This window comes from Cucumis melo, chromosome 11 (assembly GCF_025177605.1).
Source record: "Cucumis melo cultivar AY chromosome 11, USDA_Cmelo_AY_1.0, whole genome shotgun sequence".
In the NCBI taxonomy this organism is placed as follows: Eukaryota; Viridiplantae; Streptophyta; class Magnoliopsida; order Cucurbitales; family Cucurbitaceae; genus Cucumis; species Cucumis melo.
The window spans coordinates 31,433,458-31,446,326 of record NC_066867.1 but is presented as its reverse complement, the minus strand read 5'-3'; the positions used below and the strand labels follow the sequence as shown (position 1 = coordinate 31,446,326).

Here is a 12,869-nt window from a genome sequence, read left to right as displayed (position 1 = left end):
GAGCAATGAACATTCGACTGCCCTTCGAAAAGCAGCTCTTCAAAACTACGGGATTCGGATGGTTATCCAATCCCCAGCTTAGTGAAGAGGGGAACATCAAAGAGAAGAGGTATATCCTTGCACGACGACCTTTATTATCGGACGAGTTCGAGGTAAACCTCGTAGTGATGGGTTTCTGTAAGTCAGGGGGGAAGGGGACAACTTTCTTAAGGGTCCACCTTGAGTTTACCGTTCAGTGGGATACAAAAAGGGACTGTTTTTCATACCGCTACGAGGGCAGTTTTGTAGGTGGAGTGAAGGACGCCTGGACATATCGACAATGGAATTGTGATCAGATGATTAGGTTCATCCATAGGAAAAGCTTCAAGCAAGTCCTTCGTAATAAGGTCCCATGAACCGTACTTGCCTCGACAAGAATGAAAGGTGATGTTGTAGGCGCTGCATCCGGCCAAACCTGAAGGCATATGTTGGCAGGGAAGATGAGCTATGCATTGAGATAGTTTTTCCAATCGAGCTCAGTACTATAAAGGCAAGATCTGTCAAAGTCTATAAATGATAGAAGTTTATCACTGATAGACTACGTTACAAATATTGGATCTATCAACGATAGAAGTCTACCAGTAATAGATTTGGTTGTGTTTACAATTTTTTTTAAATGTTGCTATATAGTTAATTAGTATTTCTAAAATCGCTATCCATTACAACAATTATCCTAAAATGTTTAAGTTTATTTTTGTTCGAATAGGGACAAATTACCTAAGCATATAGGAGGATTAAATTTGAAATTTAATTATGATTAGTACTTAATTAAATTTAAATTTATTTTAAAATAAAATAAATTGCTATATAATAGATCCTTTCTAATGTATTAAAGTAATATTAATTTTCTTTTACAATTAGAATATGACATTATTAAATTAACTTTTAGATGACCCATTGATAATGTTTTAAAAAAAATGAAAAAGTGGAAAGAAAAACATAATTCAAATATCAAAATAAAGTAGAATTGGAAAATTATTTTAATTTAGCGAAAATACTTATAAATGGCAGTAAAATATTACAATCTATCTGCACGATAGACTAATATTAATTAGATGTAGATATAGTAGTTTATTGTGGTTTATCACAAATAGACTATAATATTTTGTTATATCGATAAGTATTTAGGTCTATTTTGTTATATTTGAAAAATGAAAACAACTTATCGGATCCATTCAACTAGAAAAAACAAAGATTCTTAATATCTAAATTAACTAAACCCTATTTAAATAGCTAATTCTTCATTAAAAAAAAAAGTAGCTAATATAATTCATTAATAGACATAAAAAAGAAAATAGCAGTGACCAAAATTTAATATGGGTCGTGGGCACATGACCCATTGAAGGATATTCATGTTAGGTATGAGTTTTAAGGCATGTGACACTCAAGTAGGACCTTAGTTTTGAACAAATGACTCATGACCAATATACCTCACTATATTAATACAAGTACCCCCCAATAACTTCTTTAGCTACCACACCTGCAACTTAATTAATTTCATCTTCACCTAAGTGATAAATTATTTAATCAATTGAAGAATTCAATATATGGTCATCATTTCTATTTAATAATTAATACCACTAATAGGAGAGAAAGACATAGAGTTAGATTTAGAATATAAAAAAATAAAGTAAAAAGACAATGATCCAATAACATCTCTCCAAAATTGTCCTTTTCAATACATTAAACTATATATTAAAATCTCAGCATAGTGAGTTACATAATTAAAGAGAGAAGAGAAGAAGAAAAAAAAAAGGTCTTTTGTACGTATTACATGAGTAAATATTAAGCAAGTGTCGGCAAATGTAACAATGATTCAAAAGAACCAAATTACATTATAAAACTATACAATAGCGGCAACTTTGTATTATAATTAATTACAAAGACACCCTGGCTATATATATAACTTATAAAACATAATAAAGAAAAACAAGTGTATGTGTTGATATTTAGTGATTAATTTTATAAGCTAAGGTATTTGATTTCTACAACATAATACGAGCGATTTGATTAATATATGTTGTTTGTTGGTTTTGTTTAGATTTCAACTCTTCAGCACATCTTAATGTTCTTTCTATATGGTATCCTCCGCCGATGCTAACTTCTCTCTCTAAATGACAACAATAGCTCTCAAAAACACTTAGATTTACATGGCATTTGAATTTCATTAGAAACAAAAAATCCATCTCTAGTTGGTTCATCTCCTTTGTTGTCAATCCTCCCACTCGTGCGTAGTACGAGTTTCTGTAGTTCCTGTTCCCAAGAACAAATCAAACACTTTGTTAAATCATCACTCAATAACTTGAACAACTCTAAAAAAGTTTGAAAAGAGGAAAAGATAGACTTACATGTCCTCGACATATTTAGAAGCAACCATGACGGTAGTGATGAGAAGACGATGAACATTTCTAAGAGTAATCCGAAAGGAAGGGTTTTGTTGGCAAAACCGATCAATATAAACATAAGCAACAACGTAAACAGAAGGAGCAGCTTTGGTGTAACGAAATATCCTCTCCAAATAACGCTGAATGGACATGTCGGGGGCCTCGTCACGGCAATCGAAAACAACAGCACCCTTGGACGACATGTAGTTTCTGGCAATACGATGGTTTCTGGCCATATTTCTCTCGATCAAAGAAGCAACAACACTGATAACTAATGGGATTTTGGAATAATCCTCACTGTAAGAGTAAGAGTACAAATCAGATCGAAGCTTTCTTGGGGAAATTGGAATAATAATATTGGACGACGAGTTTGCCATATTTAATTTATATGCGATAAAAATTGAGAATTTTTGGAAATGAAAATGAGAAATGGAGGGATTTATATAGGGTGGGAATTTGGATTTTGGGGAAGGTGAGTGGAAAAAGATGAAGAAGAGGAAGATCAAGAAATAAGATATGGGTGCCTGTTGTTTGTAAAGACAAAGTACAAACAAAACAGCTAAGCTTTTAATGAATTGAATATTACACATAAAAATGAGATCTTCTTTTTCTTTATTTATTAAATCTTTTGGTGTTTCAATTAGAGGGTCGCCGACAGTGGTGAAAAGGTAGGGTGGAGGGAGATGGAGATTATGGAGATATTAATGATTTTGAGCAATATTTTGTTCTATATATCATGAGACCTCAGTGTGTACTATTATTATTATTTTCAGCTTATTAATTCTAATCACACATAGAAAAAATAATAGAAATCCAAAGATTTTTCATGTGATAAATCAGATCCAAAAACATTAAAAGGTATATTTCTTTTGTAGATATCATGATTTTATTTGAGCTAGGGGTGGCTTATCACTTATGAGAGTACTGTGGAAATTGGTTGAAATGAATAAATATTCAAGAGTGTTTATAAAACAGGGGTTTGGGGAGTACGAAGGTATCAGATTTACACGTGCACTGTTTCTTTGACTCTATTTTTCTTTTAAATTAAAGAGTAAGATTTTGGGTTAATTGATATATAAGTCCAAAGTCCCGTTGTTGTATTGTTGCATTGCTGTTTGCTGAGTGAGTGATGAGAAGGCCGGCCGGCCATAAATTTGCATCTCGGAAACACCAATTTTGGTCACCTTCTAAACGCAGAACATTACGGATCCCTGTCTTCTTTTTATAATTCTTTAATTATTATTACTTTGTCTTTAGTGGTAACTTTTCTTTCTTCCTTTCTTTCTTTCTTTCTTTTTTTTTTTTATTTATTTATCATCATTATTAAATTAACTAAAAGTACTGTACTCTATAAATTCATCTAAGTTTTCTTATTTTATATTTGTTTTTGTAAGTGTAATTGGCCAAAGATATAAATATGGAACGTACTTGGTTTGCATTCGAAAGTGAGATGTCGGTACCTCAAACTAATTGTTTTTGGTCTATTTTCTTTTTTTTTTTTTTTCTTTTTTAATCCTTTGTAATTTTCCAATAATTTTTTAGGAGTTGGTTCAACGTAGAGTAGAAGTTGATAACTTAATTGATTGGAATGTTACATTGGAGATCTCAACAAAGCCTTCTTTTTTCTCCCTTCTTTTAAGAAAAATGCATTATTATTCTAAGTGAGCTATCTCTTTGGTCATTGTGAAAAATGAAAATAAAAAAAAAAAAAAACAAAACCAAGAAAATCAATATTCAAAATATTCAAAGCATGAGTTATTGAAACGTTCATGGAACATGTGTAGAAAATTAGATGGAGTCATTATGTATCAAAAATAAAATGTTTGAAAATATAAAAATTTTGTTTAATCATCATTTTAGAAGTAATTTGATTTGTTTCCTCTGGCTTGTTTTTTCTCGTTCGTGCTAATTCATTGGACGATAAAAGTGGAAACTTTTGTAATATTAATAAACTTTTTTATAACATTTCAAAAACTAAACTAGTACATATAGTCGAAATATTTTAGTCTAGTTTACAAATTTCGCAGTAGTTAAAGGACAAAACTATTAAATGAATTTTTGGATTTTTCATCCCTATCACACCCTTTCTTTTCTATATATGTGTAATTTCATCACAATGAAATTTAAATATATTCAGTTGAAAAATGCATTTAGCTAGTTTTTTTTTTTTTTCCCAAAATGTATTTATTTAGATCTGGGCCCTAAAATCTCTCGATCTCATGCTTGGGCCCTCGAATCTTTCCATTATTCAAGGCCCACAGTCCATAAAAGACCTGACCTAATTAGAAATGGGTAGTCCAATTATTTTCCTTCTATTATTTCCAATCATTCTATGGACTATGGAGGAAGGAAATATGTGATACACTTTGTTCATTTTCTTTTCATTCCTAAAATTAAATTTACCTTTTAAAGTAATATCAGGACACGTGTGTTCAAACTTCCTATAAGTAAGGAGAGTGTTAAACGATTATGCTCAATCAAATTTACTTTCACTTAGAGTTGTTGGTCAATCAATAATCTAAGAGTCTTGTCAAATATGATATGTATATATATGTAATAATGTATCATCTACAAAAGTTGACAGTGATGTTGATGTTAAAAAGATATTATGAATCGTAGTAGTAATAATTTATAGTAAACCCAACATATATAGAATAGTCGAACAAAGCATTCAAGTGTGCAAATAAGTTACCATTTAATCTACTAAACATGCTAGTGACAGCACAATAAAGCATGCAAAAGAAACACATGAAAATCATATAAAAACTCGTAAATATTTCACCAAATCTTACAAAAATACATGAATAATTATGTTGTCCAACAAACTTTAAAATCTTGGACCCTAGTTGAATAATCTCCATCCTCAATCCCAAAATCAACCAAACCCAAATCTAAGAAGCTCAAAACTCTCCACACAAACATAAATATCACAAATCTTAGTTACTGAATGTTAGGTACTCCTTGAACTTAAACTTTAAGTTATTTTAGACTCCATCTCTTTTTTTGTTGATGAGATGAAATTAAGCGTAAAAAAACGAAATTGGAGGAATTAAAAGAGACAATTTCATAGGGATACGAATTAATAAAGAAGTTGATAGCTAGTGAGAAAAATGAGATGATAATAATGTGATGGAACAATTTACTACGTGATTTTGTTTTGACCATGAGTGATCACGTGAAAACAGAGAGACTTCGTTATATATATAAAAGGCGACCAATCACAGAACTTCCAACAACAATACGTTGGTCAGTTCTAAAAAGAGCGCGTGGATGACACGTGGCAAATCTATAAAGAGCAAACCGCTATATCAAGCTTAACCTCCGTACACGTGTAATTATAAATACCCAATTTCACTTCCCCATGCGCAGTCGTTTTGTGCTTTGACCTCCTTCACCTTCATTATTCCATCAATCCTATTTATACACCACTTTTTATCTATCTCCTAATTATTAAATTATATCTACTTTTACATTTTAAGAAATTTATAAATATTTTAATACAATTATCCTAAACATACATCCATTAAAGTTCGAATCAAAGGAAATATTTGGTTTTTAGTTACATTTTTTTACGGCAGAAAATCGGATAATCGAAAAAATACGTGTCTATGAGATAACTATGGTCCCACTTATTATTATAAAAACATTATCTGGTTTGTTTACCTCAAACGCGTTCCTTCTGCCACCACATGTCATTTGGATATTTTAGGCAAACCTCACTTCCACGTGTCCATCTACTCACTATTATAATATAATCTTTTCCTATGTTTTCCTATGTTCTATATATATTAATTAAATTCCTTTTAACCCAAATAATTATAATCATAAATCAAACCTTTCCCTACTCTTGTTAAGAATTATCATCCATTATCATCGAAACAAGTACTCATCCCATATTTTATAGATATCATCCTCCATCTCATAAATTATCAAAGGTACACAAGAAAAACTCCTCTTTCTGTATATGTATATATATATTGGAAGTGAAATAAGCGGACTTGAGTGTTGGTAGAAGTTGTGATGTAATCATTTTTTTTATCCTTTATGCACGTTTTTATGGATAGTTTGAACTTTTTGTTGATATTTTAGTCCAAATGAAGATTTTCCTTTTTAAATAAATATCCGTTCTTGTCATATAAAAAGAATTATGAACAACTCAAGTCTTGTAAGTAAAAGTTTTTAGATTTGAAAGAATAATGAATCATAGCTAGAAAAGAAAATATCTTTTGATGTTAGTAATGTATATAATTGCTCTCAAACTTGTGGCAGATATCCTTTATCCCCACGTACCAATTTTAGAGGTCCACTAAATCTTTAAATATTTAAATATTAACTAAATAATTCTTTTTACTTTGTTTTGATTTCAAATTTTGGATATACTTTAAAAGTATTTTATTCTCTAACCTATTGTTAAATATCTAAGTAAGTTTGAAAAAGGGTATCATACCAACTAAATTATATCCATGCAACTGTTTATAAATGTTCTAACATACTAGTCTAATTAATAGGAGAGTGAAAAATACTTTTAGGAAAAAATTCAAATGTAAAATTATTGAAGTTTTAAATAGCTATATATGTATATTAAATGAAAAATGTGTGTGTAGGAGAGGTAACATGAAAGGGTGTCAGGTTATCCAATCATCTAGGAAAACTTTAAAGAGATCCTTTGTTGTTTGTGTCATATGCTACTAGTTTTTGGTTGGGCTTAAAAATTGTCCCACAAGTTAATATGAGTCTTTTTCAACATGTTTTATCCAACCGTTGTTGTTTTTATAAAAAAAAAAAAAAGAAAAGAAGTAGTTAAAGGAGAAAAAAATAACAGGGTTGTTTTGTTATATTGAAGCCTAATATTAATACATCTTTGAAGTTGTAAAATCTATGCTTGAGATATAGAATTGTTTAGCTTGTAATTAAAGTATATGTTTGAATACATAGTTGATGATCAGTTACCAATTCAAAGAATATGAATCAAGCAGTTTTTTAATATAACAAATATAATTTATTGGAGTTATATATATTTGTTGTCATATATCAATTTTTTCATAGGATAATAAAAAAATGTCAATATGTGTATTCATACTTTTGTTTATGAAAATATCAAGCATGTGGATGGAAATTTAGCAGTGATGTAGAGGCAGAGCAAGGATTTGGTGTCCAAAAAGACAACTCAACTAAAATAAAAGAAAAGGTTTGGAATTTTGTGTATATAAAATAAGAACATAAGAAGAAAAATAATGAAATAGAGAGAGGATATGAAGAATTGGACAAATAAGTCCATCACCCTCGATCTAAAACACAGCAGAGAGAATAGCATATGTGCATTCTTAAATTTTGGGTCATCTAACATTAAAAAAAAAAAAAAAAAAAAAAACTGATTAAAATAGAAGATCTTAGAGTTAATTACTTTTGATTAATTTAAAATGGTTATATAACTCATTACTTTTAGTTTAAAATTAGTTTTAAAATGAAAAATCGTTAAAGTGTGAAAGAGTTATTATCTATCTTTCAATTTAGAATTGGTTCTTTTATATTTAAAAATAATTATTTTAAAAATTTTACTTTATAACAATTTGCAATTAATCAATGGATATGTGTTTTGAAATCAACAATTAAGCAATACAAAAAAAATACAGAGATTACACGTAGATATATTTTCGTTCACTTATACAGTATTAACTACATCTACCGGCAGAGGGAAAATGATATTATTAAAGAGAACATTGTTATAATATTAGATTAGAGAAATTTATATATATTACAATTTTCTAAATTAAATCATAAATAACTCATAAATAGATATAATATATGTTCAACACTAGAATTGAAGAGTTTTTGGAGGTAATACCCAACTCACTGACCGGTCAACGTGACTCTTATTAAGTTATTTGTAGTTTCACGTAACAAATTAGATCCAAACATTTCAATAAATATTGAAGACTTAAATTGAATATTTAATAAAAAATGAAGTTAGAATATAGATTGAAACACTAAAAAATTAAATTAAAGATTAGTAACTAAAAACATTTTAAAATTTAGAAAGAAATCTAAAAAAAAGTAGATAAAAGAATAAATTTATGAAATTATTATTGTCCAAAAGTTGCACCCAAACCCAATTAATTAATTAAACAATTATATTTCATTCATTTGGTATAACAGACAAATACCACCGTCTCTCTCTTTTTTCTCCACCACCAAAACAAAACATACACAACACCAACCAAAAAAGAAAAAGCAAAACAAAACATGAGTCAGTGTGTTCCTAATTGGGACCTCTCCGAACCTCCACCTTCCTCCGCCGCCACCGGCCGTCCCCCTTTCCACTCCTCATCCGCCGCAGACGACGTCGTTCCATTGTAATTTTCTCCACCTACTTTTTTTTTTCAAATATTTTTTAATGGGGTTTTTTATTTTTGAATTTTGGGGTTTTTTCTTTGGATAGGTTTGAATATGAAGTGGCGGAGCTGACATGGGAAAATGGGCAATTGGCTATGCATGGCCTGGGCCTGCCGAGGGTAACCGGCAAGGTTCAGAACAGCGGCGGCGGCGGCGGCGGTGGCGGTGTTGGTTCTAAGTTCACGTGGGATAATAAGCCGGCACGTGCGAGTGGCACGCTTGAGTCATTGGTGAACCAAGGAACTCGCCATGGTAAGAATAATATTAGTTTTGATATTAACACCGACGACACCGCCCACGGCGGTGCCAATGATTTGGTGCCGTGGTTTTCCGACCACCATAGGCAAACAACGACCGCTTCCACCGCCGACGCCATGGTTCCATGCGACGGCGACAAGTCGGCCACGGTGGGTGGTAGCGCAGCCAAGTCGAGTGATATCCCTGTGGCGGCGCGTAAGGAGGACGAGGACTGTGGAGTGATCCATGGAAAACGTGGAAGGGTAGTGGCGCGTGTGGTTCACGCGTCGGGGGAGTGGAGTACCTGCCGGAATCAGATCAGCGTGAGTGGTAACCGGGAAAGTAGTCAGAAAGTGACGTTGAACAGTACTCGCGTTAGGAATTTCGCCGCCGTTGACGGTAGCGTTGGGTTCACTGCTACCACTGCCACGTCACAAGGGTCGCTTGATAATACAACCTCCGACAAGCCGTGCGTTAAGAACACCACCGTCACCACCACCGACGACCATGATTCTGTATGCCATAGCACACATCAGGCAAGATTTTATTAACTAACATAAAAACGAATTGTTTCGATTCATTTTTTTCTAATCTTTTAACTTGAAAATTCATTTTTTTAAGTACCAATTTTTTTGTAACAACTACCATTGTGGATTTTAGTATGCAATAACACTCTTCCTACTTTTAGAACTCTTTTAATCTTTGTTTTTGTACCAATGTTATTAAAAACTTGGTCACTTTTTTCCTTAAATAGTCATTAACAATATGTTTCCCACTGGGCGTCGAGAATATAATATTGAATTTATATTTAAGTTTAAGTTTTCTTTGGTCAATTCATAAATTGGATAAAAATTTTACGTAAAAACATTAAATCAAACAATAGCAATTAATAGTGTACCCAATTATTCAAAAAAAAATAATTCTATTTTTTATTTTTCTTTTGTCGTATATAAATTTTTATTAAGTGATGTTTGAGGTACATAAAAATAGATTAGAAGACTGCCAATTTTCTTTTGGGGGTCAGAATCAAATATTATGTATGAAGTCATATAGTTTTATTTTATTTTTCGAGGCAATTATTGTTTATTTTACAACGAGAGATTTGGTTGTGTTTTTTTCTTTTTCCTTCTCATATATATATATATTTGATTTATTAAATTGGGGAAGGATTATGAACACGTGAAGGTGGAAGAAGAGGACGAAGGAGACAGAAAGAAAGAGAATGCCAAATCCTCAGTTTCTACTAAAAGAAGTAGGGCTGCTGCTATACATAACCAATCTGAACGTGTAAGTTTTTTCTCTTTTCTCTATGTTTTTATTTAGATGGGGAGAATTATAATAAAATATTTTAGTTCATTTCAATATATTTACGTGATTTAATTTAGTAATTATTTAATTTGTTTATAGAAAAGGAGGGACAAAATTAACCAAAGGATGAAGACGTTGCAAAAGCTGGTTCCAAATTCCAATAAGGTACACATGAAGCCCATTTGTTTTACACGAAATCTCCCAAATTGGTTGTGTAGGTTTTTACTTTTCTGGGTTAAAAAAAACCAAACAGAGAATTCTTGTATTCAATATTCTTTACTTAAACTTTAATAGGTAACCATTTAATAGTGATATGATTAAGTCATTATAGTAGAAAATTTTGTGGAGGTGTAATTGATGTGATGATTACTTAACTAGTTCACATTGACAATTTATCGTTTTTCTTCTGTATTTACAATAGATTCCGATGATTATAATATGAAGCCTTCATTACACCTTAACAAGATTTTTCTCAACAGATACTAAATCATTATGAACATAAGCCACATGGGAAGTAAATTGTTACATTTGATCTAAAGTTCAGTTCGAAAGAGAAGAATTTATTTTGTTTTATTAACTTGTTTGTATTGATCAAATTAGGAAGTTAACATAAAGCATGTTTTCAAATGAATATTAGTAGTATATTTTCGAAAATTGTCAACTATGTTGTCAAAAGTGATTAGAAAAATCTTAAAAATTATTGTTTATGATACATCATAGGAAAAAATATTTGAACTTTGACCATTGTTTCAAAAGTACTTTTATTCATTAGAAGTTACCATGTTACCTTGGAATAATTTTCATAAATGTTGTGGAGTCGTTCGAGCATTTTAGTCACTATTATATTGTTCCACATCAATATCACTTTGACTTTTTGTCCAATATTTTAAAGAATTTTTACTCCAAAAATAGAATTGAAATATTTATAAAAGGAGAGTGATAATATTACAAGTTTTAGAAAAATAGGGATAATTTTAAAATATGACAAAACCGAAGTTACTTTGCGTACATTTTAGTTAGAATTACTTGATCAATGTGTTTTTTCTCATAAAATGTGGAAGAGACCATTTAAAAAAGAAGTAATTAAATACATTTTACAAATTAAAAGATGATAATTGATCCTAAAGTGGCTTTAATCAAACATTTTAAAGATACTAATTAAAAAAAATTCTTTAATTTTTTGGTTGGTATAAAGAAATGTGATAATATGATAGAGATTTTGTCAAGTGGGGAAGGTATGATGTAGAATTTGTCCACCTTAATTAGGACCAAATTTTGGGAAATAGAAAAGGATGAGTTGAGAGGAAAAAGCAGTAATGGGGTATGATTGAACCAAAGCCACAAAAGGGTATTTAGAAAAAAGATAGAGAAGAAGAGAGTTGGAAGAAGAGTATATGGAATGGACAGGTGACATTAAAAACTTCTGTTGTATTGGGCCACATTGTCATTCATTTCTATATATATTTTCTTTCGTGAAAGATTTTATATTAATTTTAGTGAATCCCATCAAATTATCAAATCATAATTTATCATGTTGCATTTTGGGTGGATCCAAAAGAAAATTAAAGCATGATCTTTAATTAAAATGCTTTCAACACTATTTGTCAAGGTGTAATTTGAACTCTTTCAAGACTACTAATGGGATTAAATTTATACTATTTTTTCCATTATGAATTTAATATTTGTGGGGCAATATATAGACAGACAAAGCTTCAATGTTGGATGAAGTAATTGAATATTTGAAGCAACTGCAAGCACAAGTCCAAATGATGAGTAGAATGAACATGCCAATGATGCTACCGATGGCGATGCAACAACAACTTTCAATGGCACCGTTAATGGCACCGATGGGGTTAGGAATGGGCATGGGGGGAATGGGGATGCCTTTGGGAATGGACCATTTGAACATGATGGCTGGTCGTTCTGGCCTTACCGCCGGGATGTCTCCGCTCCTCCACCCGACAGCCTTTATGCCCATCCCGACATGGGATGGAGGCACTTGTACTGATCAACTCCAACATTCTCCGACTACCATGGTTGCAGACCCTTTCTCAACGTTTCTTGCATGTCAACAACAGGTTCTACAATATCAAACTATCTCAACTATTTTAAAAACTTTTAACGAGTTAAGTTTGTGTCGTTGTAGATTTAATGTCTTATATATATAATCTTTTGATGCAGCCTATGACAATGGAAGCGTACAATAGAATTGCCACAATGCTTCAGCAACTTCATCAACATACACCCACAGTGGGTGGCTCCAAGAACTAATTGATCAATTCATCATTTTCAAATAATCTTTCTAGAAGAAGTTATATGTGTGATCATAGAATGTCGTGTTCAATTGGATTTAGAAACGAAAACTAAAATAATAATAGTAATAATAATATAATAGTAAAAGAAGGGGAAAATGTAAAGCACTATTACTTCTACACAATATAGTTGTGTTGGAACTTTTGAGTTTTAGAGTTATGTTCTAATTATTTCGTGTCTCTTTCTTGGTCCATT

The 12,869-nt window shown here is 31.2% G+C and overlaps 3 protein-coding genes across 4 annotated transcripts in view; 1 reads left to right on the top strand and 2 right to left on the bottom strand.

The window, feature by feature from the left end:
- Positions 1-12,869, bottom strand: part of LOC103498772 (uncharacterized) — a 42,701-nt gene that overhangs the window by 8,475 nt on the left and 21,357 nt on the right. The window lies entirely within an intron of this gene.
- Positions 1,697-2,958, bottom strand: LOC103498771 (cyclin-U2-1). The gene is made up of 2 exons (XM_008461506.3): positions 2,388-2,958; positions 1,697-2,292 (listed from the first exon to the last, which is right to left on the bottom strand). Exons 1-2 carry the CDS (start codon positions 2,798-2,800, stop codon positions 2,025-2,027), a joined length of 681 nt encoding a protein of 226 aa, XP_008459728.2. The 5' UTR covers positions 2,801-2,958; the 3' UTR covers positions 1,697-2,024.
- Positions 6,255-12,827, top strand: LOC103498770 (transcription factor UNE10). 2 transcript variants are annotated; one of them, XM_051091996.1, is made up of 7 exons: positions 6,256-6,358; positions 8,580-8,776; positions 8,863-9,589; positions 10,221-10,340; positions 10,461-10,526; positions 12,062-12,439; positions 12,543-12,827. In XM_051091996.1, exons 2-7 carry the CDS (start codon positions 8,667-8,669, stop codon positions 12,630-12,632), a joined length of 1,491 nt encoding a protein of 496 aa, XP_050947953.1. In that variant the 5' UTR covers positions 6,256-6,358; positions 8,580-8,666; the 3' UTR covers positions 12,633-12,827. The 2 variants fall into 2 exon arrangements, with proteins under 2 accessions (XP_008459727.2, XP_050947953.1); XM_008461505.3 differs by having other exon boundaries at positions 6,255-8,776; positions 10,239-10,340.

Coding starts and splice junctions, on each gene's coding strand:
- LOC103498771 (XM_008461506.3), bottom strand. CDS start 2,800: ATGGCAAACTCGTCGTCCAATATTATTATTCCAATTTCCCCAAGAAAG. Junction 2,293..2,387: donor TCTAAATATGTCGAGGACAT/GTAAGTCTATCT, acceptor TCTTGGGAACAG/GAACTACAGAAACTCGTACT.
- LOC103498770 (XM_051091996.1), top strand. CDS start 8,667: ATGAGTCAGTGTGTTCCTAATTGGGACCTCTCCGAACCTCCACCTTCC. Junction 10,341..10,460: donor TACATAACCAATCTGAACGT/GTAAGTTTTTTC, acceptor ATTTGTTTATAG/AAAAGGAGGGACAAAATTAA. Junction 12,440..12,542: donor TTCTTGCATGTCAACAACAG/GTTCTACAATAT, acceptor CTTTTGATGCAG/CCTATGACAATGGAAGCGTA.